The following is a 27,703-nucleotide window of genomic DNA, read 5'->3' on the forward strand; positions in this document are numbered from 1 at the left end:
CGTTTAAAAACTAGAGCTCTAGGTACGTGGCGTATATCTTTATCGGAATCACTTTTACATGGGGACTATCAATCCAGGATAACAAAGTGTTAACATCTTTCTGACTTCTAAGAATTTTACTTTCTGCACCTAGCTACCATATAGGTATAAAGAAATGAAAATAATACATCTTAGGAAACGAAGAGGGATGAATATAGCTTCTACAACCTTTCAATTATACTAGGATTTGTTTCCTGTTCTACTGTCAGATTTTACTTCAGTATCTACAAGGATGTTTTTGGATATAGGTAACAGAAAACCCAAATATAAACATAAATGATGAAGAATTTTTTCTCCTATAGAAAGCGGTCCCAAAGCAGGTGGCCCCCCGAGCCAGATGGCACGGCAGCTCAGTGACGTGCGCATCCGTATGCTCTCCCCTTCCTGCTTTGCCCTCCTTAGTGTCCTCTGTGTGGCAGGTTTGTCCCCTGAGTGGCAAAACGCACTGCAGGCATCGCACCCGAACGGAACAACGTCCAGAGGCAGGAAGAAAGAAGCACTTCTGCTTTGTGTCCCTTTAAGAACAATGACCCTTTTCCAGGCATCTCCACCAGAATTCTTCCCCTTGCTTGTTGACCCGCATTGGGTCACAGGCTTGAGTCTAAACTCATAGCTGGCAGGGGGCTATTGCCACAGTAATTGGCTCAGCAGCATCAGGTCCCACCCCCACGAAGGGCACACGGATTTGCGGGGTGGATGGTCCCTGAACAAGCAGGGGCTCCCTTAGGAAGAGGAAGGGTCTGCCGTGGGCGTGGCTGGGCGAGGGGGCAGGAGGGAAACCGGGAGCGTTTGCTCCAGGCCACTCTCGCTTTCAGTTTAAATTCTACGGAGATAGAACAGTCCAACATGGCTGTAATAATGTATGTAAGAAACACAGTTATCAGCAGAGCTAAAATGTGAGTTCATTTCATTTCCTACAAACAGGAATATGTGGTTTAGGCCCCCACGTGCTTCCAAAAGTATTATGTCAGCGTTCTAGGCGCCTCTTCCTTCCGTGGCGCTTGGGCGCAGAGGTACGTGCGCACCAGCTGTTGGCCCCAGAGAGGGCTGAGAACTGGATGAATAGTGTGGAGCCCCGTAAAGTGGGGGTGGAGGGGATGCTTGGTTGAGTCGGTGCGTGGGTTTAAAGTGCTTGTTTCATTATACAGCATCAGTTGCACATGTACAAAACATATTCTTTCACATCTATTCAGTACTTAAACCGACAACTTAAAAAAAATCTTTGCTATCTGGCACATGACCTGTGCTCAAATAAATACTTTCGGTTGAATTAAGGGTGAAACTGACTGGGGTTTTATGGAGTGAATATGATGCAGGGGGAAGGGAGGTGATTGAGGGACAATGAAAGGGCTGATTAAAAAGATGGACTGTGGAAACCAAATTAGGAAGAAAAAAAGAAGTGAAGACTTCAGAGGGATCATAGATCATGACAGGGTGGTGGGGTCATTGGATTGAAGAACCCAGGAAGGTCGAAGAGTTGTTGGAATTAGGTTTCCAGAAGGAGGGAGCAGGGGAGGTAGGGAGAGTGGGTTCAGACTTGGGAGGCAGGGAGGTTAGAGGGATGCCCGGGCGGGCCTGGGGACAGAGGTTGCGGAGGGGGCGTGGAGGACAACCTCAGTGGAGATAAGGAAGTTGGGCATCACCTGTGTAAATGTGGAAATCAGTGCTGGCTATGAGGGCAAAGACAGTGAGCCAGGCCCTGAAATCTTCTGGAGAGCATCCTGGGGGCGGGGGTGGGCGGGTGTAGACTGTGCAGCCACTGGAGCTGGAACCTCCATCTGCCGTGCAGGTTAGCGTCCCCGTCCACACGAGGATTTTGTATTTGCATGTAATCAGCACAAGGACGTTTTTAGGTCTGCACGTAGATGCATTTTCAGATGTGAATTCCTCTTTAATAATAATGATGATGATACAAGTATTGAGTTACCACTGAAGCACAGTCAGCATACCTGCTGTCTTATGACCCAAATACCTGCTGAGTCTTGAAAGGGCTTCATTATGAGGACTTTACCTCCTCACCAGGTGAGTTCCAGGTCGGTAACCTGCCCTTGGAACGGTATTGCACACACAGGAGGTTCTAAAACCTACCGGCTGGTGTCAGGAAAAGGAGTCCCTGCCTGCGCTCTAGTTAGTGTTGCAGAAACTTTCTGTTGCGGACAGTGTGTATCAGCTGGCAGCTCTTGTTATTCGGACCCATATTGTCTGCTTTTCCTTCTTTGACGGAGGTGACAACGTGTCGTACTTGGGGCACCTCTTCACGGGCTTGCTGGCTCTCATGGCCAGTGAAACTTCTTGGTCATGAGTTGCTTTTTCTTCCCCACCAACATTTTCACAACGGTGCAAGACAACCCGTCCCAAACCTCAGGCTTACAGAGACCTTACGGCAACAAGCATCTATTTTATTCCCTCACCTATCTGCATTGCTGCGAGGTACTGCCCTGGCTGCAGGTTGCCTGGGGTTGGGTCCTGCTCTGCTCCATGAGTTTCCTCATTTCCTTTGTTCTTGTTTTTTAATTTTTATTGGAGTATAGTTGATTTACAATGTTGTGTTAGTTTCAGGTGTACAGGAAAGTGAATCAGTTATACATATACATATATCCACTCTTTTAAGATTCTTTTCCCATACAGGTTATTACAGAGCATTGAGTGGAGTTCTCTGTGCTATACAGTAGGTCCTTATTAGTTATCTATTTTGTATATAGTAGTGTATATATGCCAATCCCAGTCTCTTTGGACCAGAGACTACTTGACGCTCTCCAGCCACTGCTGGGTCAGGCTTCTAATGACTGGTTGTCCACAGCAAGTCGGGAGATCAGCCCCAGATCAGTGTGGGTGGGCATTTTCTAAAGGAGTGGATGGAGGGCGGGAATAGTTTGTGGCATTATTACAAAGTACGTAAAGCAAGAGGGAAGGAGGGCGGGGACCTAGGCAGTTGTGAAAAGGTAAAATCACCAAAATCTCATTAGCCCTTAAGTAAAGGCGCCATATGAGTGACATTTATCCTTGTCAGTGTTTTCTGTCTTGTGTCTGACTCATTTATTTTCCTTGTTCTCACTGTTTCTAAATTACGTTTTATTAAGTCGCCACATTCGCCTTGAATTTTTCACTCACCCCTTTTCCCTTTTACTGGCATGTGATCTTGAGCATCGTGCTTCAGTGCCAGTATCTAGGGAATTTGAGTAAAATAGCAAATGACACCGTCTTCATCTACACGCAGACGTGTAGGCAGCGCTGGGATGGCTCTTGGCCCTGGGGAGGGTGGGGGACGGAGGGCAGGAGGATTGGGGGTCACTCCGTACTCCGGAGGAGCTGGTCTGAACCCCTTCTTCCTCTTGACAGTGTCCACCAGGGCCCCCAAGTCTGAGAAGGACGTTCCCTCCTCCTTTGGTGCTTTCAGGGTCTGCTGAAGCAGGCTTTTATGAGGCTGGGTTATGATCCTCCCAACTAAAAAGGAGTAAGATTGCTATTGGAAAGGATTATATGTGGGAGAAGTGGAGGGACAGTCCCACTAGTTTTGTAGCATCTGCTGCTGAGTTGGGATTAAGTGCTGTGCCTTTTCGAAAGGTCTCATTAAGTGGGTGAGTTTGACATGTCATTGAGTTTTATGGCTTCACAGGTGAAGCTGGGTTATTCCCACCTCGTGAGATGGCCTTTGCCAAGAGCTAGGTAGTTGGAAAACAACTAACGTTTATTTACATAATGCTGACTACACACTTAGAAGCACTTTGCATATGTTCATTTTATGGGCACAGGAACCATCGTTGGCCACATTTCTCAGGTGGAAATTGAGGCACAAAGTGTTCTAAATAACTCGCCCAGGTCTTGTAGCTTCTGGACATGAACCCAGGCAGTCTGCTCCAAATGTTCTGCCTTCAGGCTTTGCTGTTGTCTTCCAGCTAGATGTGGGGAAATAATTGTCAGCAGGAGGCTTAGCTGGACAAAAGGCCAGGGGAGGGTAGCTTCTGGTGTGGAATATAGATTATTTTTCAGATATAATGGGAAAATAATAGAAACAGTTGATTGGCTGTCGGTTGGTGGTAAAGGAGATTGCTTTACAAATCCCAGAATGACCCCTAGCTCTGTAAAGCTGGCTGCTGGTTGCTTCTCTGTGGTCAGTGTGCCTGCACTTGCCTGGGTTTTGTGATGCCAGCCAGGCAGCGTGCTAGCGTCGTTGCCAAACACACCAGGGTCATCACCTCAAAGGTGGTGTCCAGCCTGGGCTCTGTACCTGGGGGCTTCCCCTCCTTCCCGCTTCCTTACTGGCCCCACGAGGCCATGGGGAGGTTGCTGTGAGGTCATTCTTGGGGAGCCGGGCCGCGTCTCCCCTCGTGTCTTACCTGTCCTCTCATCCCCCTGCTCTTCTCCCTCGGGCTCTCCTGCACATCCCATCCCCGAGGGGACGACGTATTTCTCTATATTCCTGACCCGATTTCTGGTTTTGACTTCTTCCCTCTGTTTCTGAGGCCTTTGTGTAGCTCAGGTTTGAGCTGGAGACCCGGATGGGAGTCTCTGACTGGCCTGGTACCTTGGGCAGGTTACAGACGATTCTGAACCTGAGGTTTCTTTGTCTTGACCACACCTTCCCCATCCCCCTCACAGGATTGTGGTGAGGGTCAAATAAAATACAGTCATGAAAGTGTCTTTCAAAGCATAAATGTACAGTGTTTTTAATGTTCCCAACCTCCCCAGGTGGCCTTGTCACTCCCTGCTTTGATGCCCTGCCTGAGCTTCCGGCACGCTGCCATCTCCGTTACTTGCTTGTGTTCCTGTACCCTGGAGGGCCCTGCACCTTATTCTCTTTGAATTTCCCAGCATTTGGCGCAGGGCTATTTGGCAGGGGTCAGGGCTCAGTCTTGTTTGAATGAACAGATGAAGAGTGTCTTTCAAAAGGAAGTTTGTGGTCATAGGCTTTTTTTTTGTTTTTTTCCTGAGCAGTCTTCCTCCTGTATATCTTTGCTTCTCAAAGTTACCTTGTTACAAAGTAGACCTGTGACACTCCCTTGTGTTCCCTTCTGCAGGAGGCTAACTCCCAGGGCCCGCCTTCTCCAAGATCTGTGCTTTGTAAATATTCACCTGATGAGTCTTGTTTTTCAAAAATAAGACACATCATGGAAACATTCTAGATTTTGAAGTAGGGATAGAAAATATTTGATATTTATTTTTTGTTTGTTCATTTAACAAATCTGTGTCAAGTACCTTTCGGGTACCAAACTCTATTCCTGGGGCTGGAAATACAGCAGGGAACAAAACAGATGTGATTCCTGCCCGTATGTGGCTTCCATTCTAGTGGAGTGCCGGTCGGTGGAGAAGTAAATGAATAAATGAGACAGTCTCCACTAATCTTAAGTGCTGTGGGCAGGGATCATGTGAAGGGAACTCCCAGACCAGTGAGGAGTCCTCACATGGGTAAATAAACTAGTAGTTACAGATGTTACACCCATCGTTCACTGTGTGCTGGGTGACCTTGAGGGCGTCTGCTTGTCTTGTCGTGAGGACTTTAAGCTCCATCCACTCCTAACCCACAAGGAAGACAGTGAATGGTTGAGGAGGAAGGCGGCTGCCGCCTGGAGTCTGGCCTCATGAGGGTGTCTCTGTCTGCATGAAGCCCCTCAGCCTTGACGAGGACCCTCTCTGCTCAGGTCGCTGACAATCGAGTGTTTTTGAGGGACCAGGGAGGCCAGGGAAGGTAGACTGTTGGTGGCCCATAACCTTTCTGTGCTGTCTCGCCATACCTGTGCACCCATGTCGTCAGCATGGGGATGCTTTTCTCGCTGCGGCCCATTCACAGGCGAGCGGTCGGCCGCCCACCCGCCAGACTCCGTAAAGGAGGAGGGGGGTGATGGAGGACATGCTTGGGGACACGGGGGCTCCTTAGATTTCTCTGCAGAGGTCGTGTGGGGTCGCAGCTCTGAAGGATGAGAAGGAATGAGCTGGATGAAGATCAGGGTGGGGAACACGTGTGGGAAGCTTGGGAGATGGAAAGAAGCCACGGCGGCCAGAGTGCAGGGCGTAGAGAGAGTGGTGTGGGACGGACTTGGCCTTGAGTGGAGGAAAGCCTGCAGGGCCGCGAGGCCATGGTAAAGGGTTTGGATTTTATTGTAAGCACCACTGGAGGTCGTTGGAAGGTTTTGAGTAAAAGAATGGTCTGATCTGGTTTATTCCATTTTCCTGTTGACGGCAGTGTGGAGAGGGGACCAGGGAGGGGAAGTGGGGATGCAGGGACCCTGGGCGGGGATGGGTGGCGGGCAGGGATGGGGGTACAGTGTCCGGTGGGTCTGTGGAGGAACCCACACCCCGGAGACGGGCTGGGAAGGAGCCGGGAAGAGCCGGGATGGGGACTAGGTTTCAGCTTGAGCAGCGTGGTGGGTGGTTCCTGCGGGAAGAGCAGAAAGTGAGGGTGAGAACGAGAAGCCTTTAGACCCTCACTTGGAGCAGGGGCCGCGAGAGCTGGGGCTGCAGAGCGGGATCGGGCGTCCTCAGCAGAGGGTTGACATTTCTCTCCTGATAACCCCAAGGATCTGAAGAAGGGTCAGGCCACTTTTTCCCATCGGCGTGAGATCTGAGGGGGTTACAAGTTGTGGTCACTGTCCTGTGATTGTATATTACAGGCTGTTTCTTTTATTTAGTTCGTTCAGGAAAATATTGAGCTAAATGCTGTATTCCCTGCAGGGTGCCTGATGATGCTGAGACACACAGGAGGTCTGTGAGGGTGGGGACTGTCTCTAACAGAGGAGACAGACCCTTCCATCAGAACTAAGTCAGGAGCTGCACCAGGAGTGGAGTACGGTGTGACACCATCTCAGACGGGGAGGAATAGGGCCATGGGCCCCAGAGCCGAGGCCCTGACCTGGCCTGGGGGGCTGGGGAGGTTTCAGCGGTCCCGGGAGCAGTTGGTGTTGGCATGAACATGAACAAAGCCCCGTCTTAGAGCTGACATCCTGCAGAAGGCACTTGAGGATTCCTTGGCAGGGTTGTTAGCTCATGAGAATGGTAATATTCACATGGGTTAAGGATCCTGATGTCATTGTTACCTGCTTGGGCGAAGGTAAACTGGTTAGTTACTAGCAACTTCCACTGCTCTGTGCTCAGTTTTATTTTTGTGGCAAGAAACAGAATGTGAAATTGGCTGTTCCTATGACTTTACCAACACCTTACGTGCATTGTTTCAAAGAACCAGGGCAGATTTTTGCATGAAAGGTGCTGTGTAGTTATCAGAGGGAAACAACTCTTTAGATTCACCAGCAAGAGTGTTGACTTTATGGAATGTAAGCATAGCAGTGGGTGTGTTCATGCATATTCACATTAGGACCCTCCAAAGCTGATACGACTCTGTTATAGATTGAATAGCGACACACTTTTTTTTCTTGAGTAATCTTGTAGAACTTTAAGGAAGCTCTTTTTAATTTTCCTGAGGTTTCCTAAAGTGTATTCTTCCAAAGAGCTAACACCTTGGTCAGGACACTGCTGTAAACGCACAGACAACCTTGTCTGCTAAGGAACCTGTACAGAGGTGTGTTGACAGTGGGTGACTCACTGGAGCTGCGAGGGACGCTGGCTGTGTTGGCGCTCGGCCCCTGCGGGGGCCAGGGCTGGTGGGGGGAGTGCGGGGAAGCTGTTCTTGGGCTAAGTTCCCTGCACCACCTGCCGATCCACCCGCAGCCCTGGTTTAGCAACACTGGTGCAGCTGGGAGACGCACTGCTGGGACGAGGCTAGGAGCGCATGGCGGGTCCTCCGTGTCCACACAGGGGTGGGACGGGTCACGTAGAAGCTGGAGGGACGCGGTGACGAGTGGCCCAGGTGGATGTGGGCAGGTGTCGGGGCAGGGCCTGCTGTCCTCTGGGCGGTGGCACGGGAGCCAGGAGGGAGGGAGGAGATTCTGGGTCGTGCGTGCGGGGCTCCTGGCAGAGTTGTTTCTCAGACGTACGGACTCGTCCCTCTTTATGGTCTGGGTCAGCAGCCACCTCTTCCATGAACTTTGACTTCCCCACCCCTAACAGGAAGTCATCTTGCCCCTCCCTGGACCCTCACTTACCCCTGGCCTTCTAGCTGCTCCGTAGGTGCTGTGCCCCCAGGCTCTGACCTTGACGTCTGGGACTGGGGAGGGGAGGTGCCCCAGGCCACCTCAGAGCTCTCCTTAGGTGGAGAAAGAAGTGGACTGGAATACACTTTGCTTTGTTTTGTCTTATAAGGGGATAGGGCTTGTTTTTACATTCCTTCATTTCTGAAAAGATTGTGAACTCTGATAATTGTGTAAGTTTGTCGTAAACGGGAACTTTTTCTTTTCAGATAACGTGGATGCAAGCGATCTTAAGCAGTTTTTTGAGACCAACTATTCTCAGATATATTTCATCTTCTATGAAAATTTTATAACACTGGAAAATAGTTTGAAATTAAAAGGTAAGAATTTCTACAAAATGTTTTTGATATACAAAGTTTTTTGTTTTTTTAAATAAACATTCAGGAAGTTCTGAGAGGTTGTGTGTGTCATGCGCCATAAGTTACGTGCTTTTAAGCTTCCTTTCCTGCCAAACGCTTAGTGGAGCTGCAAGTTCGCAGTGGTTGGTGTCTTTCCCTTGAACTTTCTCTCGTACAGGCATTAACTGAACAACGAACAGCCAAAGGGGAAATAGGAGAAGAAACCCACAGAAGGCATGAGTTCCAGAGGCATAATTTACTCAAAAAGAAAGAAAGAAAAGTAATGTATGCACACCATTAAAAAAATTCAGATTCCACTAAAGGGTTTGGAATGAAAACTGATGCGTCTGTTTGCCCAGACACCCAGTCTGGCTGTGCAGAGGCAACCACTATCAAAGTGTCCTGTGTATGTTATTAATATACTGTGTTTATATATGTTTATGGTTATGCCCATACATATTGGGTTGGCCAAAAAGTGCCTTTGGTTTTTAAGTAAAAGTAAAAGACACGTTTTTCATTTTCACCAAGAACTTTATTGAACAAGGTATTCACCCTTTTGTTCCACTACCTTCTGCCATTTTTCAGGCAACTTCATAATTCCATCTTCCCAAAACTTTTTATATTTTTGAGCAAAGAACTTTTCCAGGTGCCTTTTACAGTCTTCCAGGGAATTGAAATTTTTTCCATTAAGAGAATTTTGTAAAGACCGAATAAATGGAAATCCGAAAGTGCAATGTCTGGTGAATACAGCAGATGAATCAGAACTTCCCAGCCAAGCTGTAACAGTTTTTGCCTGGTCATCAAAGAAACATGAGGTCTTGAGTTATCCTGATGGAAGATCATATCGACTAATCTTGGATGCTTTCGTCGAGTGCTGCTTTCATTTGGTCTAATTGGGAGCAGTACTTGTTGGAATTAATTGTTTGGTTTTCCAGAAGGAGCTCGTAATAGAGGACTCCCTTCCGTTCCCACCATATACACAATATCACCTTCTTTGGATGAAGACTGGCCTTTGGTGTGGTTGGTGGCGGTTCATTTCACTAGTCCCACGATCTCTTCCATTCCACATTATTGTACAGTGTCCACTTTTCATCTCCCATCACAATTTGCTGTTTTGCTTACGTTTAAGTAGAGAATTGCATGCGGAAATAATGTCAAGAAGGTTTTTTTCACATAAATTATGTGGAACCCAAACATCAAAGCGATTGACATAACCAAGCTAGTACAGATGATTTTCAACACTTGATTTGGATATTTTGAGTATGTCGGCTATCTCCCGTGTGGTATAACATTGATTGTTCTCAGTTAATGTCTCGATTTGTTTGCTAACAACTTCAGCTGGTCTACCCGACCGTGACGCATCGTCCAGTGAGAAATCTCCAGCACGGAACTTCGCAAACCACTTTTCACACATTCGATCAGTCACAGCACCTTCTCCATACACTGCACAAATCTTTTTTTGCGTTTCAGTTGGGTTTTTACCTTTCTTGAAATAATAAAGCATAATATGCCAAAAATGTTGCTTTTTTCTTCCATCTTCAATAATAAAATGGCTACACAGAAATTCACCAATTTTGATGTCTTTTTTTTAAATGCATGCTGATGTGACAGCTGTCACAATACAATCTAACAAAATTGTTTCGAATGAAGTTTAAGACAATTAAGTGCTATTAGACCATCTTACGGAAAAAACCGAATGAAACTTTTGGCCACCCCGATACTTACATGAAATATTCTTTGAAAACCAAGCCAATAGAGTCACGCTGCACATTCTGCTCTGTATTTATGTGGCAGGATAGAGTAGCCCGGGAGCCAGACAGGTTTGGATCCCTGCCCTACCCTTCTAGCTGTTTCTCCTTGGACAGGTTACTTCATCTGTGACTCAGTTTCCTTCCGTCAGCATTAAGTGGGTTGACACGTGTCCTGGGATTCCAGGACAAAGCGTGGCACGTGGTCCGTGGTCAGTAACTGCTAGCTGTCATTATCATCATCATCTTTCACTTTTATGTAATGTGTTTCGGAAATCCTTGCATGTTAGCACCTTTATATCCACCACAGTTTTAAACAGTTACAGTACTGCATTGGACAGAAGTGCCATCATTCTGGATGACTGACTTCTGAGTGACTGAGTCAGGACCACAGAGTTTTAAGGTTGGAAGGGGCTCAGGAGATTGGGTTTTTCACAGTCATCATTCTAGAGTTGAGAAAACCATGTCCAGAGAGGTTATATCACTGGCCTGAGGTCACACAGATGATTTATTTAATTGTATAGCCGGAATTGCAACCAGGCTTCTTGATGCCATGTTCAGAGCGCCTTCCCTGTACCAGTGGCTCTCAGAGCGCCTTGTGGTTTTTAGACTAGCAGCACGGGTATCACCTGGGCACTCGTTAAGCCTCCTGAATCAGAAACTCTGCGGGTGGAAAGTCAGCAATTTGTGTTTTAACAAGCCCTCCGCTGATACTCATGTGCTCTCAAGCTTGAGAAGCACTGTTCTATTTCATATTTCTCCCATTAAATAAACAACACAGATGATAGGTTGACAGATGGACATTGAAATGTCGTCTGTGTTGCTCACTGACAGGCAAGAGCATCTTCTACCTGGGGCCTAGACCATCCATCCTTCAGCATCCCGAAGGGTGCCTTTCGCCCTTGTGGACCCTGGCCTTGTGGACCCTGGCCCTGGCAGCTCTGTCTCCCTCTCCTGTTTAATCCTTCATTTATTCACCCATCCAGGATTTGAAGCTGACAATGAGCAAGGCACTGGGCTAGATTCCTGAGAGGAATCCGGAGACGTATCAGATGCTGAACATGCGTCATAGGTGGTGGTAGTTGTGGATGGGTCAGGGAATAAGCCGTAGGCGTGGTTCACCATGGAACAGGTCAGAAAGTAGATGTGTTATCAGATATAGACACCATCTGTGGTTGCTGATTTCCCGTAGAGTGCACGAGGGAGGTTTGGGGACGAGGTGGCCTTGGGGACGGAGGGTAGAGAATGAGCGACGGCAGGCCATCTTTGGGGCATGTCTGGGGAAAGCATTTCTTTTTCTCTCGACGTCAGATGTATGAAAGAGGTTTATGCTTGCCTCGTGGGGAGCCTGCAATTCCAGATTAAGGCATTTGAACTTCGTTCTTCGTGTGGTCAGGGCTCTCGAGAACGTCGGCTACTAAGACAGTGTCTTATAATGTGGTGAGTGAACCGGAGGGAGGAAGACCAGTTAGGAGGCTGATGTTGTCATCCGTGTGAGATCTGGGGACGCCTGCTCCAGGGACGTGGCAGTTCAGGGCAGAGAAAGTGTCAGGGGTCCGTGGGTGCACCGACCGATCGTGAGACGTGGACATGGGGAAAGGGATCCCAGAGGGGGAAGCCAGAGACGCTTTCAGGACGTCGAGTCTGGTTCCTGTGCTGCCCTTGCAGCAGAGGGAGCCCTGCAGGGGAGCTAGGTGTGAGGGGCGAGAGGGTGAGCCCAGCTTTGGGCAGTCTGCGTCTGCGGTGCCCGGGGCACACCTGGGCGTAGGTGGGCTGTTAAATTATAGGGATTGGAGCTTGGGAGAAGGGAGGTGCAGTCATCCTGTTGCCAAGGGAGAGAGTGTATGCAGAGCGAGAGAGTGGCAGTCAGGGATTTGGGGGAATTCCTTCTTTTATTGGGCAGACAGAGGAAAATAAAGGAGTAGCCGGGAGGGTGCCAGGAAAGTGTTTTGTCACAGAAGCCTGAGAATAGAGGAGTTCAAGGGATGACAGGTCAGCAGGAACCGCCAGTGCAGAGAGTTGAGGAGCAGCAGGATGGGGAAGGGTGTCGTCATTGAAAGGAGCGTCCTGAGCGGCCAGCGGATCGGAAGGCAGACAGATGGGGATGGCGCAAGCGGGCAGTGAGACAGTGAGCTGCACGTGAGGTGGTCTCTGGGAAGGTGTGAGGATGAAGCCAGAGGAGCTGCGTGGTCCTGGGAAGGTTTTAGGGGATGCGTTTCCCTGGTCGCAGGCTGAGGAACGGGAGGCAGTAGATGGTGCCCGGTGTGGGGGTGGGCTGAGACAGGGTCACATGGAAAGAAGAGGCCATGGAGAGGAGCGTGTGGACCCCTGGCTGTTCCTGTGAGACCTGAGGCAGAGGCCGAGCACGGAGGGGGGGTCTGGGAGAGGCCCCACAGCTGAGGCTCAGGCCCTGCAAGGGGCGCTGGTCCAGCCTCTAGTAGGTCAGGTCACATGTGGGCATGTGCCCAGGATGCCAACATGTGTTCTTTTTAAATGGATTTCTCAGTTTTTTCCCCTGTGATTTATAAATTGGTATAAATCTTGAACTTAAATTTTCTTTTTCTTGCCAAATGTGGTAGATATTTCAAATATGAAATTATGTGATTTTTATCTTGCTTCCTAGCTCTGTTCTACTTCACTATTTTTCACAGGTGTGTGGAGGAGAAAAATGTGATATTATGTACAATCAATAACAAACAAAAAAATAAAAATCCATATCTAAAAAACCCCCTACAACCTAAAATCCTGTTTTTAAAAGGCCACGCCCCTCCCCCCTTTGTTCCATCTATCCTTTAGGAACATGTGGTGGTTCAAGACCATCAGTCAGTTTGTGCTGCGTAACAAGTTGCACAACAGACCATCCCAACACTGAGCACCTTAAAACAACTACCAGTCACTTAGCTTGTGGTCTTCTGGGTCTGTTGGACAGTTCCTCTGGTTTGGGCTGGCTCACGCCTCTGACCAGCTGGTGGCGCGTGGCCTCATTCACACGTGTCCTGGTTAGCAAGCCACTGCCCAGGGTGCCTTAGTGCTCCTCCATGTGGCCCCTCTTCCCCAGCTGGCAGGCTCTCTTGGGCTCCTTCACAGGGTGGCCTTAGGGCTCCACGCTCACAGGTGCAGAAGGCTTTTCAAGCTGGCTTCACATTTGCTGTCATCAGGGAGCAGAGCAGGTCACGGGGCCTCTCGGATTCAAGGGCTGGAGAAGTGGACCCCTCTTGTTGGGGGGGGAAGACGCTCCACTGTTGATTAAAACTTAGAAAGCCTGGAAGCTGTGTGCCACCAGCTAACGAGGAGCAGCTCTGCTGAACGTGGCCCTGGGCAGTCTGGCTCCGTCACCCACCTGCATCCCTAACACGGGCTGCACGGCACCTCCTGGGATCTTTGACTGAATGTCTGCATGTTGAGGCTTGAATGTTTTAAGATACCTTTTAGCATAATTTTTAATATCCTAAAATTTGCACATTGTCATGATAACTGATTTTCTTTTATATATTCCAGGGAATAATAAGTCACAAAGGGAGGAGCTGGACTCCATCCTCTTTCTTTTTGAAGTAAGTTTTTATTAATTCATTTAGCTTTTAACATTCTTGTCAAAAATATGGTATTTTAGATCTCTAATTTTACTTGAAGATAAGTAAAAATGATGGACATATATACCCTTCCTTCCTCTTTTACAAACAGTGCTGCTAAGAATGTTCTTCTGATTTGTTTTCCTTGTGGGAGAATTTTTCCTGTATGGGTACCTAGATGGGAAATTGTACGCACATTTTAAATACTGATATTGCCAAATTGCTCTTCGAAAAGGTCATATAAACTTATTTATTTTTTAAAATATTTATTTGGCTGCACCCGGTCTTAGTTGCTGCACGCAGGATCTTTGTTGCCGCCTGTGGGATCTTAGTTGCAGCATGTGTGTGAGATCTAGTTCCCTGACCAGGGATCGAACCCGGGCCTCCTGCATTGGGAGTGTGGAGTCTTACCCATTGGACCACCAGGGAAGTCCCCATATGCAAGTTCTGAAGCGTGAGGGTAAAGCTTGCATGCTTGCCCCCCCTTGCCCTCCCCCCAGTTTAAGATCCAGAAGCGGCACTTGCCTCTCCCCTGACCCCATCCCTTCTCTGCTCCAAAGGCAGCCATGCCCTGCCCTTTGTGCCATTCCCTTTCTTTTCAAAGGTGATTTTCCACAAGCATTTGTACCCCTAAACAGTGCACCATGGGGTTTTGTTTGGTTTTGAGTGTCATAAACATGGTCTCATCTGGTGCACAGTCAATGTTATTTCTAACCTTTATCTGTGTGTTTGAATCTAGTGCTGGTTCATTCATTCCATTCCCACTGCCGGGTCAGGTGGATGTATGTGATTTAATTCCAGCATTTTGTCTGTAGATGGTTTTGGTTTTCTTGGTAGGTAGGCAGATCGTCTGGGAATAAAGGTGACTCTGGTCTCCTCATCTTCCTCCACTGGCTCGGCCCTGCAGCGTGCTGGTAGATGGGAATGATAAAGGTGGTCTTCCTGTTTCTGATTTAAAGAGAGTTTTGTTAATGTTTCATCATTAAGAATAATGTTTTCTGTAAATTTTTGGTAGATACTCTTTATCATAATAAGGAAGTTTGTTTCTATTCCTAGGTTGGTAAGATTTATAAAAAATCATAGATGGGTTTTGAAGTTTTCAAAAGTTTTTTTCTGCATTGATTAAGATGATTCTTCATGAATATTAATGTAGTGAATTCCAGTTCTGAGTTTTGGGAAGGCTAGTATTATGTTTGCATTTTTGGATCTATGTTCACAACTGAGGTTGGTCTGGATTTCCTTTCCTCATACTGTTTGTTTGTTTGTTTGTTTGTTTGTTTATTTATGGCTGTGTTGGATCTTCGTTTCTGTGCGAGGGCTTTCTCCAGCTGCGGTGAGCGGGGGCCACTCTTCATCGCCGTGCGCGGGCCTCTCACTATCGCGGCCTCTTGTTGCGGAGCACAGGCTTCAGACGTGCAGGCTCAGCAATTGTGGCTCACGGGCCTAGCCGCTCCGCGGCACATGGGATCCTCCCAGACCAGGGCTCAAACCCGTGACCCCTGCATTGGCAGGCAGATTCTCAACCACTGCGCCACCAGGGAAGCCCCCTCATACTGTTTTGAATGATCCTGTTACAAAGGTTACAAGACCTGTTGTCAAGTGTCTGTTCTTTTTCTATTATATAAAATAGTTTGTATAAGATTGGACTCATCTGCTCCTGGAAATTTTTTTAGTCTTTCCTGTAAAAACCATCTGAAACTGGTGCTTTTTTGGTTTTGTTTTTTTTAGTGGGAGGACTTTTAACTACTTCCATTTCTTTAATAGTTTTTGGATTACTCTATGATGATTCAGGTTTTATATTTCTTCTTGATTCTGGTTTGGTAAATTATATATTTTTCTAAGAATTCAAGGAATTTGGTCTTATCACCAGTTTTAAAACTTATTGGCACAGTCCTTCTTTTAAGAGTCATACATAATCCCTTCAATTTTATCTGCTTTCGATTAATCTTCACTGTCTCCAGACTGTTGCTATTTCTTATTATTAGAAGTAGTAGTAGTAATAAAAGCATTTATGTTACACTTTACAGGTATGATTTTACTATCTTTCAGTTGCCGTTGCAGCAGTTTTAAGCTCTGTTCTCAGTGTAATTGCTGTTCCTTTAAATGCCTTTTCTCTCTGGCTTATCTTAACATCCTTGTCTTATTTACTCTTTGGTTCTGCAGTCTCACCACGAAATGTCTAGTTGAAAATTTCTTGCTTGGTATCTGTGTGCTTCCTGTATTTCTGGATTCAAATCTTTTATAATGTCTGTCAAATTCTCTGCTACTTTCTTCTCAAATATTGACTCTTTCCTCTTCTTTCTGGCCGTACTTTCTAGGATTCCCATGCAAACTTCTTGGTCTGTCCTCCACATCCCTCAGGCTCACCTCCGTCCTCCCCACCCTGTCTCCTGGCCTTGCACTCTGCCAGGCGGCCTCGGCTGTCTCTCCCCAGGGCACTTTCTCCATTTGGGTCTAATCTGCTGCTTCACTGTGCTATTGAGCTTTTAATTTCTATGTTTTAACTTCTTTTGGTTTGATATTCATATGTGGCTGGTTGCTTTTGATGGTCTCTTGATCCTTGTTCATTTTTAGACATCTTTTATTTTCTGAAACATTTAACGTGGAAGAGTTCATGCTCTGTATCTGATCATTCTTCTCTCTGAAGTCTGTCTTTGGTTGTCGAAAGCTGTTGGTTATTTCTGCCATCTCTCACAATGGCTTCTTTTCTTGTATGTTTTGTGATATGATTTTGAGATCAGATTTCATCGGATGCAGATTTAATCTGCTTGAATCCTGTTTTCCCAGAGGGTTTGTCTTTGCTTTTGCTGGGGGTCTGGTTTGAATCCCATTTTTTTCTGGAGAATCCCATTTTTTTCTGGAGGGTTTGTCTTTGCTCTTGCAGGGGGTCTGGGAGTGCTCTTGTTTGGGATCACTTTGGCTCCACTTGAGGGTCCTGGTTCATTACCGGCATCCCAGGTTCAGTTCCTCACACCCACCTTGGGATGGGCACGGCGTCTGGAGCACACAGATGTCCATAGATCCTCCTGTGTCCTTGGTGTTCCCTCCCCTCCTGCTTCCTCTCTCACTGCTTTTTAAGTCCCTTGCTGGTTTCCCTGTGTCCTCCGAAGCCCAATAACAGTTACCTTTGCTGTCACTGTCCTGCAACAGGAAAGCCCATCAGAGCCTGTAGTCCTGTACCCACACTGAGGGGGTTTCAACACCTTCTCCTCGTGTCCAGAAAGTCTAGATTAAGGAGGGTGTTACTCCCCATACATTACCATCTACAGGGGATGTGTTGCCTATATAAGAGAACAAATATATATTACTCAAAGCTTCATAAAACCTTCATTTGGCACAGTAAATATGAATGAAAAATGAACTTGCATTGCTTTTGTTTTTGTTTATGTTCTCTCTCTGTCTCTAGCTTCAGAAGGTAGGTTGTAATTTGTATGGTTCGTTCTGAGAATTTAGTAACTTCATCGCTACCTTCTACAAGTTAGTGCCACGTAAAGAGATGGTTTATGAGGATTTGAAGGTAACTACTTATCAAGGTGTAAATAATTGGGAAAGGCTTCCTTTAGAAGAAGTGGTATTATTAAGACATGTTAAATCACAGAAGGGATACCATGTAAAGACTGTCTATAAATAAGAAATGGATTGAAAGAAAGCGCAGAGGTAAGGGAGTTAAGAAGGCAGGAAAGAGGAGTCTTAGGAGAGCTGCTGCCTGCTTTGTGAGTCAGGGCTGTTTGGAAGGGAACCTTTGAGAAAGGAAACAGTCATTTTTTCAATGTAGTGAGCCACCGAAGACATCACACTGCTCGGATGGAGCAAGTAGCGACAGTCAAGGCTGCCAGCCCAGTCCGAGTCTCCTTCAGGCAGCGAGTGGACCTTCCCATCTTTATGTTGGGTGGCAGAACTGTACCCCTCAGAAGCTGACCTTCAGCTACCATTGCCTGTGGCTTCAAATCTCTGTACCACTTGGGGTTTCTCTTGTTGCCGGTTCATGGAGATGTGTGTCATGTCTAATTGAGGTTATGACTCCTTAATTTTACTCTTCTTTTAAAAAGATATTTCATCTGTCATTGCCATGTGTTTCAGATGGGCCTGCGGGATGATGGTGTGGGACCCCATCAGATGAATCAACGTTGCTGACTTGACCAGAATGTAAATGTTTTACTCAGGCCATCCTGTTTAATCCTTTCCCTCGGAAATAGGTTCAGTCTTTCCAGTTTTTATCAATGGAAGGTTGGGGGCTTGGTTGTGTCAGGTGACTTGCCCAAGATTGCACATCTGTCCAATGGTAGATAGAGATTTAACCTCTGGTCTCACTCTAGAACCCATTCCTTAACTCAGCGCCAGGCTGCTCACCACTTAGAAGTCTCGATATTCAAGCTGTATTCCATGGGCCACCTATACCAACACATGCCTATTCTTGTACAGGTCATTCATTCATCAGACACGTTTATTGGGTACCTACTGTGTGTCAGGCACACTTCTAGGTGCTGGAGGTATGGCAATGGGCAGTGGGACGGACGGAACGCCCTGCCCTCGTGGAGCACGTCTTACGTTTCATGGTAAACTGAAGAGTCCACTGGTGAGAATGGATATGTCAGAGCTCCAGTAACCACCTTATGAGTCAGAAAATTCTGAAAGGCCCTTTTCAGAAGTGACACTAAGATGGTGGCCCTTGAGGTAGCTGCCTACATAGGGGAAAAGGAGGGTTGGTGTAAAAATGTAAGGCACCTGGTGAATGGGTTTCAAGATCAAATAATTCACTTGACCTTGAGCACCTTCTTCATTCAGCAGTTGAGAGGTGTTAATGGTTCCTGGGATTTGTTTTAATCAGGTGTGGTAAGACACACAGACCTGAAAATGATTGGCGTGAAGGAAGACGTTGTTACAGCGCGTCCAGTGCCTTACAAGCAGGAGGCATGGCGCGTCAGGTGGGGCCATAAAGAGAAGCTCCAAGGTGAAAAGAGCAGTCCGAGAGAGGAACCGAGGCGGTTTCTGCAGGAAGGAATGGGCCAGGCAAGGTCGCGAGCAGGCTGAGCAGGTTCAGGATTGGCTAGTGTGAATAGTTTCTGCGGGCTCCGGGCTGTGGGGGTGGTCCCCAGCCGTTCAGTACCTGGTCGCCAGGCGATTCGGGCAGGGCATAGTGTCCCGGAGTGTGAGGTCCCATTAAAGGAGGTGGCTGTGGTGTGGAGTTGGGCTTGGCTGGTTTGCATGTCGAAGGTGTGCGGGCAGGTGCTCCCAGGATCTCACTAACCTGGGAGAGCAGCCCTGCCAGCGCAGCAGGGCCCCAGGTGCCAGAGCATCACAGGAAACAAGAAGATACGGTTCTTAGATGTTGTTTCAGGCCGTCTGCCGTGCTGTTATGTCATCCCCCCTTTGGTAGAGAAATGGGGTCGTTTGGATAGAGTTTGATAGCAAGGCATTTCCCCAGCCTCCCAGTCCCCAATTAAAATGTGCATCGGCAGAAGAGGTTTCATATTAAAACTTACACATATCCTGGCCTCAGAATGCTACTTATTCATCTGTTTTTCAAATATCACAGAGTTAGAAATCACAGATACACAGGACATTTGATTTCTACATCCCTTATTTTTGAATTTATCTAACTTACCCCACCAGATTCAATAAACCCTGTTTTTTTCCTTCCTAGAGGCTGAACGGGCTCTTGTTGTCCTGTGAAGTGTGGCAGGAGCTGGTCTCACACTCGGAGTCCCTGGGGCTCCCTGTTCGGCTGCTGGGGTCACTCTGTGAGAGCACTGCCGCCCGCACCTGGCTTGCTGCCCCCTGGCCTCTCTGCACACAGTTTCACTCCTGCCTCTTGGTTTCTGCAGCTCTCTTTTCAAGGCCTGCCCTCTGCTCTCCTGCTCTTCCAGCCCAGTCTTTCAGGCTGTGTTCAGACCCCTCGTTTCTCCTGGCAGCTCCGGCTAGAGGTGCCCGTTCTCTTCTGTCCGCTTGTATAATGCGCTCCGACTTGTTACCGTTGCATTACAGCCTGGTGTTCCCGGTTTTCCCTTCAGGTGTCTTACGGAGACTAGGAAGTTCCTGGGGCCCCTTGTAATCCTTTGTGTGCCCCACACCGATTGGCACTTGTTAATATTTATTGTTGGATTAAAGCCTCTTAAATTCTCGATTTATCTCCCATGGGGTTTATGTGGTACTTTTATATGAAAAATATTTTCTTTTCTCGCCTATAACTCCCTGGACAAAGGGGATGGGAGAAAGGTAGCAGAAGGGCCGGCGAGGTTTGGATCTGGCTTTGGCACAGCGAGCCGTGCGGCCCTGACTGAGGCAATGAACCTTCCTTTGCCTTGGGGTCCGCGTCCCTGCGGCAGGGGTGGGACCAGATGAGGTCTGGGGGCTCTTCAGCTCTGCCAGCAGCCTAGGGTCCCACAAAGGTAGCTTTGATGGACGTTTCCAAACAAGACGTCTTCAAAATAAGAAGTTCACGGAGGAGTCTTTTTCAGCATGAAATTTAGTTTCATGCTTTTATTTAGTTTTAATATCAAATCACTTTGATCAGCCTTTGAGTATCTAAACACCTCAGTTGCTTTCTTCTCTCGAGCAGCTCTGTTCACTAGAACTTTCTGGGATAATGGGAATATTCTACATGCAGTTAGGTGACCACTCGCTACATGGGCTACTTCGTGCTGGGAATGTGGCTGGTGTGACTGGGCAACATAAATTTTAATTGTAAGTAGTTTGATTTGATTTCAATTTTAAACTTAAATAGCCACACGTGTGCTAGTGGCTGCCGATTAGACAGAGAGGCCGTGGCGTCTTCCTGCGGAGCCTGGTGACCTCGTCTGGAAGACTTGTTTCCTCTTTGTCAGACACCTGGTTAAGTCCTCAGCATGTGGCCTGTCCCTGTCCTCGTGGGGAGGGGACTTCACTGCAGGTTTAGGGTTTTACCGGAACATGCCTTGGGCCGAGGGGCACGCGCACCTGCCTCCTTGGGTGGGGAAGCAGGGCCCCAGAGTGGCGTTCTGCAGACACAGGGTTGAAAAGCCACACCAGATTTCATCCTGCTCTTTTCATGCTTATTTTAAGATGAAAATAATAGTATGAACCAGGGCTTGTACTGGTTACTTTACTTTACCATTACTACTAATGGGTTTGTACCTCACCTCGCCCCTTCCCTCCAGCCACCCATCGAGATAAAGAAAACACTGTGGGTGTCCACCCAGGGCAGTGCCCGCTGGTCCTCCTCGCCCTTCCTGTGGTGGGAGGTTCTGGCTGGGGAGGACTGGACATCAGAGCCAGAGGTGAGCTGCCCAGAGAGCGCAGGTGACATGGGGCTTCTTCAGGGGCCAGCAGAGGAGGAGGGGTGACACTGGGGTCCTTAGGTTTTGTTTTTCCGTTACTAGCAAAGATGACAGTTTGTCTGACAAGCCTCCTACCTAGCGTCTGTGGGAGTGATGCTGGCTTGGAGGGGACTCGTGGGTGGCAGCCTTGCTGGGCACGCTGACGTTGGGGAATTGTTACTGACCTGCTGGGAATCCAGGGCTCTAGTGGAATCTCTGTCTGACTTTAATGGAATTCAACCCAGGCTCTCTGGTTCTTCAGTGTTCCAAGGGAGCTTATATAGAAGTGGGTTTAGCCTCAGATTCTTTTCCTCAAAATAGGCGAAAGGACTTTTAATAGCTTTCCAGATGATGATAATTCAGCTGGACTGGTGAGGTGCCTGGGGTTGTGCGAGAGGTGACATGATGCACTGGTCTTCGCTCTGTGCAGTTGCTTTCCCTGTGCCAGCCAGCGATTTGAGGATTAACTGTATTTACCACACACACGCATTTATTTATCTTTTCACACTTAATTACCTCATTCTGCTTCAGATATTAACAGTGAAGAAGAATTGCCTGAAGAGAAGCTAGAATTATGGATATAATAAGATTATAAGCAATTCTGCCTCCCCCACCATCCTTCTTCTTTTGGTGGACCTGTTTATCTTTTCTAACTCTTTGAAAATGAAAACAAATTAGAAGCTCCTGTGGAGGTTCAGAGGAAACGCTTGGACTGAATCACGGCCAGGTCTGTGCATTCAGGGCAGATGACCTGCAGGATATTAAGTCACGGCCCTTTTCTCTTCTGAGCAAATAACACAGAGCAAGGCAGCAGAATTGTATTTTTACAATTAACTAGTTTCCACAGCCCTGCTCGCCCCTGCTTTATTTGTCATTAGTTATTCCAGACTGTCCAGCGTGCAGAAAACCGCCGAGGGGAAGGACTTCTCGGGCCTCTCACACTGTTAGTGCTTTTTATGTCTTTTTCCCGTAAGGACCACTTTACTGCTGGTGAGTGGAGGAGGGACAAGAACAAATAAAATGAACACGAAAAACAGATTCTTCTTAAATTCTTGGAATTTAAGTACTTATTGAGAATTTCAAAGAGTTGGATGCTTCAGTGGACTTTTTTGCTCGTTTGTTTAAAGGAATGATTCCAACTTTGAATGCGGCTCCTGGGTCATTGCTGTAATTCTAAATGACTGATTGCAGCTGAGAAAAGTCAGGGTCAGCTCACAGTTCCCGGAGAACTGGGCCGACAGATACTCCTCTCCATCCCCAAAGCCGCCCTGAGTTCCGGCTGGCGAGCATGACCAGGATACTTGGTCATCTTTATGACATCGGAGTTTATTTTAGTGTGTTACGTATATTTAAAATGATCATAGAGACATAGAATTGTTCTGGCTTTCTTCGTAGCGTTATTCATGCTTGCTGTTTTTATCAACATTGGGCCCTTGGTTGGGGGCAACTCCAGGTGGTGGCATTCGTGTCACGGCAGAGTGTGACCTGCTCCCCGACACCCCCTGAGACTTCCTCGGCCAGGGTTGCAGTGGAGGCTGGGTGGCCCGTCGTGCCCTTTCTCCCTGGTCTCAGGTGTTGTTTGTGGTGGTGAGTTAGCTCAGTAATCGCTTCTCAGTGCCGGGTCCTGTACGGGACGCGGGGGACGTAACAGAACACAGGGCCCGGGTCTTCTGTTGCTGTAGCACATGGTTATTCTGGTGTCTGCTTTTGATCATGAAATGTTTATGATCTCTGCAGACTGGAAGATGGAAGCAAAGCATAAACATCGAGTCCTTTCTAGAATTCTGTGAATGCATTGTTTGTAGTTACAATTTGATTATCTTATTACAGCGTGTTAATAATTTGGGATGAGTGTCTGAGTTGAAAGGAGCCATTTTCAATGGACATTTTAACTCTAAATTTAATACCAAGACTACAGTTTTCCTTATGCCTTGTGACTTCCAGGTGAGAAACTTGGGATTGACCCAACAGGATATACTGAATTACTCAGTTTACCTTGGAGGAAGGGAAACTGGAGATGTCTGGAGCTGTTTGCGGCTGTGTGAAATTACATTCCCCCTTTTCTCTGCCGCAGCCTGGGTGCCCTGGCCCCGCTCTCCTGGGTAGCTGACACCTTCAGGAGTGGGTCGCCCAAAGGCAGCACCAGCAGATGCTTCCAGGAACCCTGCAAGGGCAGAGGGTAGAAACTGCATCAGGACTACACGTATGGAAACCTCACAGTGAAACTCGAGCACGTTGTATTTACTGTTAGAACAGCAGGAGATACGTAAAGAGCTTTTTCTCTCCCTTTAAATTGATTGGAATTCATATGGGAACACAGTTTGGACGAGTTGGTTTCTTCGTCTGTCAGTTTAGGAGATAGTTGTACACAGACTTGCTGTGTTGTCAGTTTTCTGTGGCTTGTTTTGCTTGGCTATGGCGTGGTGGCTGTCACAGAGTGACACCCGGTGTGTGATGTGCTCCCGACACAGGATAGGCTGTAAACCTGCTGGGCACCAGCTGCTCCCGCAGACCCTGGCATTCGCCGGGTGAACTTGGCAGAGGGGTTAGTCGTGAGCCAACTGCAGGTTTGCGACGCTTTCTAACTGTGGGGAAGCAGGCGTTTAAATCCTCGAAGGTTCTGGGAGGGTGGGGACCACGTGCTGGCATCTCACTGGGGGGTTGTTATTTCTCTACTTTCCACTTACCTGGAAACGCTCTGAAAGTGAATTTTTTTTTCCATTTTGTGAAAAATGGCACAGAAAAGACAGACAACTGGTTGTGTTGGTATCAAAATTGAAAAGATCTGAAAAATACAGTTTTTAGCCAGAAAATAGAAGCTGGAATTGAAGAAGAGCTCAGCAGATTTGATTGTGACTGAGGTTTCCTGTGTCAGATCCTTGTGTGAAAAGAGGACTCCTCTTGGGTGTGTTCCAGTGAGTGGGTTATTCAGGGCAAGACCACAACATATTATGGGTAGAATTACGTGCTACTATGTCATTTTCTGTATTTTATTGTTAACCTTTCTGTGTTTGAAAGCCAGTTCTGATTGACTTGGTCTTTGGTAGAGGAATTTAACTTATTTATATTTATTATTTTTATGTGATAATTAACATTAAAATTTTTTTCTACTTTTGTTTTTTTGGGGGAGAGGTTATTGACTTTCAATGCTTTGCAATTTGGGAGATATACTTTCAATTTTCTATCATTCCAATAATTGTCTTTAAATTAACAAAATGCTATTTGAACCTTTTTCTTTTTGTTTTCCATATCAAGAATAAAGCAGTGTTTGGTGGTACTTTTACTTTAACACCACATATCTTTTGTACTTCTTACTTTTCACCTATTTTAAGCATTTTATATCCAGATTATTTTAATGTTTTTTATAATTTATTTCTCTTATGTTAATGATTTTGAGGATTTACTCTATTTTTCATACCCACATTAATTACAATTATATAAATATAGCTCATTGTTCATAGTGTTTATGCACCTGCATCCTTGTTTTTGGATTGTTTAACTAATCTCTTTATTTGCTGGAACATGAATCACTTAATATGTTGAGGAAGTGAGGTGTGTGGCTGATAAACTCCCAGCTCTAGAATATCTTTTTTTTTTAAACTTCACACACATACAGCTGGCTCTACACTTTTCGAATCATCTTTTTTTCTCAATACTTTGAATTTTATTTGCTTTTCAAAAGAGCTGTAGTTTACTCCAGTTCTCTGTATCACATGCTGGATTCACATGTAGGCATCTGGTTTGCTGTGGGACTCCTGTCCTCCATGTGTGTCTGTGTTCTGGTGCCCCTTCTTCTCGGCCTGGCCTGCAGTGAGCAGCTGACCACACTGTCTTCTGAAGCTTAATGTTGCAGAGAGAAAGACTGAGGTCAGCCTGAGTTTTGTTCCTTTGTGGATAATCCATTTGTTCTTTTTAGATTTGTGTAGGATTTTTAATTATATGTTCAATTTGTAGCTTGGAACGTACTACGTCTAGACATTTATCTATGTTCAGCTTATTTAGTTCTAGGGAGGCCTTGGGATGCGCATCGTCTCAGCGCGAGGTTACGGTGGGAAACCGCGGCAGACTCTAGATCCGTGTTTTCTGGGTTTTCATCTGCACGTGATATTTTCTGATTTCAAATGTCACTTACTTGTGCATCTGCTGCTTTTATTTACCTAGATCTTAAAAAAGATTCAGTGTCCTCTAGGGTTTCTTAAGAATGTGAATCAGAATTTCTAAAAAAGTATCCTCCTCTTGCAACAAATCTATTTCAGGAGGAACCCGTTCCTCTTGAGGGTGGTATCCTCCTTTGTTGTGTATTCTAGGTATGTTCTGCTTTCACGGAAGGGGGCCCCCATCCACCATGCCTCTTTGCAGTTTCCTTTATGCTTTAAGCAGTAATTCCTCTGAGTGTTTTGCTTGTAGTTGGGATCCTTGACCCTTTCTGGGTTTTCATTATTTAATGAGGTTTTCTAACATTTTTATATTGGTCGATTTCTAGAATACAGGAGGGTGAAATTAGATGCCCCCCTCCCTTTTTTTCTTTTACATTCCGTATTTCCTTTAGATGTCTTTGCCTTGTGTTTTAAGTCTTTTGAAATACTTTTTTTTTCTCATTAGCTGAGAAAAGTCTTGCCTTTTGAATGATGATCTAATCAAGTATTAAGATTTACTGTAAGGTTGTAAGCACAGTTCTGTTCTCATTTATCTATCAAATGCCTGCTCTCCAGGTTCTGTGTTTCTACGATGTCAGAGTATGAGCACCTTCCTTAAACGTGGGCATTTTCTTGTGTCTGCTTGTACACATGCACAAAATTAGAATCCCCTTTGTCCTCCTTTGTTTTTTTTTTTTTCATTTTTCATTCATTGATCTATTTGTGCATGCAGTGCTCATTAAGAAACATTATTGCCAGCCACTGTTCTGGGTGTTAGGGGTACCAGATGGCTCATAGGGGGTCTCTTCTCTCAAGGAATCCAGCAGCTGCTGGTGGAGCGGGCCCAGTGCCTATCTCACTGGGGAGGGATGTGTTGGAGGGGAGGTTGCAGTGGGCCCTTCTCAAGAGCTGAAATTTGAGTTCGGTCCTAAAGACTGAAGAGGATGTAAGAAGATGGAGCTGTGCTTTCCCAGCTCAGTAACAGTATGGCAAGTGATTAGCTAGAAGGGGACAGGGGATAAGAAAAAAAGCATTACTTTTTTACCTAAAAATATAGTCACCTTATTTTTAAGATTATGCAGTTCGTTATTTTAGCTCTATTTCTCTTACATTTTGAAGTCCCAAATGTTGACACTCAAAATTCAATGAAAAGGTTTTGTCCACATTAGATGGTTGGGTCATTTTTAGTGAGAGAGTAGTGGCCAGGCCCAGGACAGCTGAAGGACACGTTGCTGTGTCCAGAGGTCACCCCGGGAGTGTCCAGGCCGGCAGACTCCTGCTCACAGGGGTCCTTCTGAGACCACCTCACGCGTGGCCCAGGGATTCACAGGATGTTTCCTGTAAACCCACCTGCCCTGTCTCATCATAAGTTTTCCAAACATTTATTACTCAAAAGGCCAAGCGAATAAGACTTCCGTTCTTCCAGACTGAACTTTCTGTTTTCTCCCTGGTCAGTGTTTTCTGTACCTCGCACCCTTGTGCCACGTGGCTGGTTTCAGGGAGAGTTGCTCCCACGTTCTGTACTTGCGGGCATGACAGGTTTAGTTGGTCATCGTTTACAGACGTTACCTTGCGTCAGTGAGTACGTCATATTTTCCTTCTTCTTCACTGACCTACCCTTCTAAGTGGAATCGAAATCAAATGTGAATCTACTGGGATATGTTGCAATCATCTGGGAATAATTTGAAAAAAAAAAGTCACCCACACAAATTAAATGAAGATCAACAGTTTTAAAGTACACGATAGCATCTTGTATAAACTACAGCTTCCATTTCACATTATTCTTGGTCATGCAGTAGGTTCTGGAGAAAAAAGGACTATGGATAATCAGTTAAAAGAATGACAGATTCCCCGATGTGCTGAGCAGTAGTAATACCTAATTTCGATTTCGAGTGTGCTATAATGGATTACCATATAGATGCAGCTGAGCACTGAGCATTAACTACGGCCATGTGCTTTTCAGAAAAGTAATATTTATTCACACTGTGTGGCTTTCCTGCACTTTTTTAATGTTACTCTCCAGCAAAACTACAAACAAGATGTCAGTAGCTTATGTGGCATTCGCAGTAGTGTAGCTTGGAATATGGGCTGCAGTAGCAATACCTTATTGTATTTGCCTCCGTAGAGGTAGGCTTCATCTGGGGCTTTCTGAGGGACAGGCTTAGCATTTAGACACAGATGGTTGTTTGGGGCTTTCTCTTTATTGACCTCATAGACTTTAATGCATAAAAAATGGCCCTTGCCATATTTGAGTGCAGAAAGCATCTGTGTGGGTAGTTTCAGCCTTCTAGTTGTTGTATAAGATTACATCCATTTGGGAATATTCTTAGTAGCTCAGATATTGGGCATGGTGTTCCCTATCCAAACCTTACTGAGTTTATTTTTGAGTATCTTTAAAGTCCATCCATTTTGTAAATCTGAAAACTTTTATCCAGAAGTGGTGATGGTGATATAGACCCGTACTCAGAACAAGTTGAGTCTACTTGTGGCCAACTGACAG

The 27,703-nt window shown here is 46.4% G+C and overlaps 1 protein-coding gene across 3 annotated transcripts in view; it reads left to right on the forward strand.

Annotated features, from left to right (window-relative positions):
• Positions 1-27,703, forward strand: part of RALGAPA2 (Ral GTPase activating protein catalytic subunit alpha 2) — a 281,669-nt gene that overhangs the window by 14,363 nt on the left and 239,603 nt on the right. For all 3 annotated transcript variants that reach the window (XM_059898891.1, XM_059898892.1, XM_059898893.1), the window contains exons 2-3: positions 8,327-8,437; positions 13,702-13,754. In XM_059898891.1, coding sequence (XP_059754874.1) covers positions 8,327-8,437; positions 13,702-13,754 — 164 coding nt within the window. The remainder of the gene's footprint in view (positions 1-8,326; positions 8,438-13,701; positions 13,755-27,703) is intronic.

The sequence above is a fragment of the Balaenoptera ricei genome, chromosome 15 (assembly GCF_028023285.1).
Source record: "Balaenoptera ricei isolate mBalRic1 chromosome 15, mBalRic1.hap2, whole genome shotgun sequence".
Taxonomy (NCBI): domain Eukaryota; kingdom Metazoa; phylum Chordata; class Mammalia; order Artiodactyla; family Balaenopteridae; genus Balaenoptera; species Balaenoptera ricei.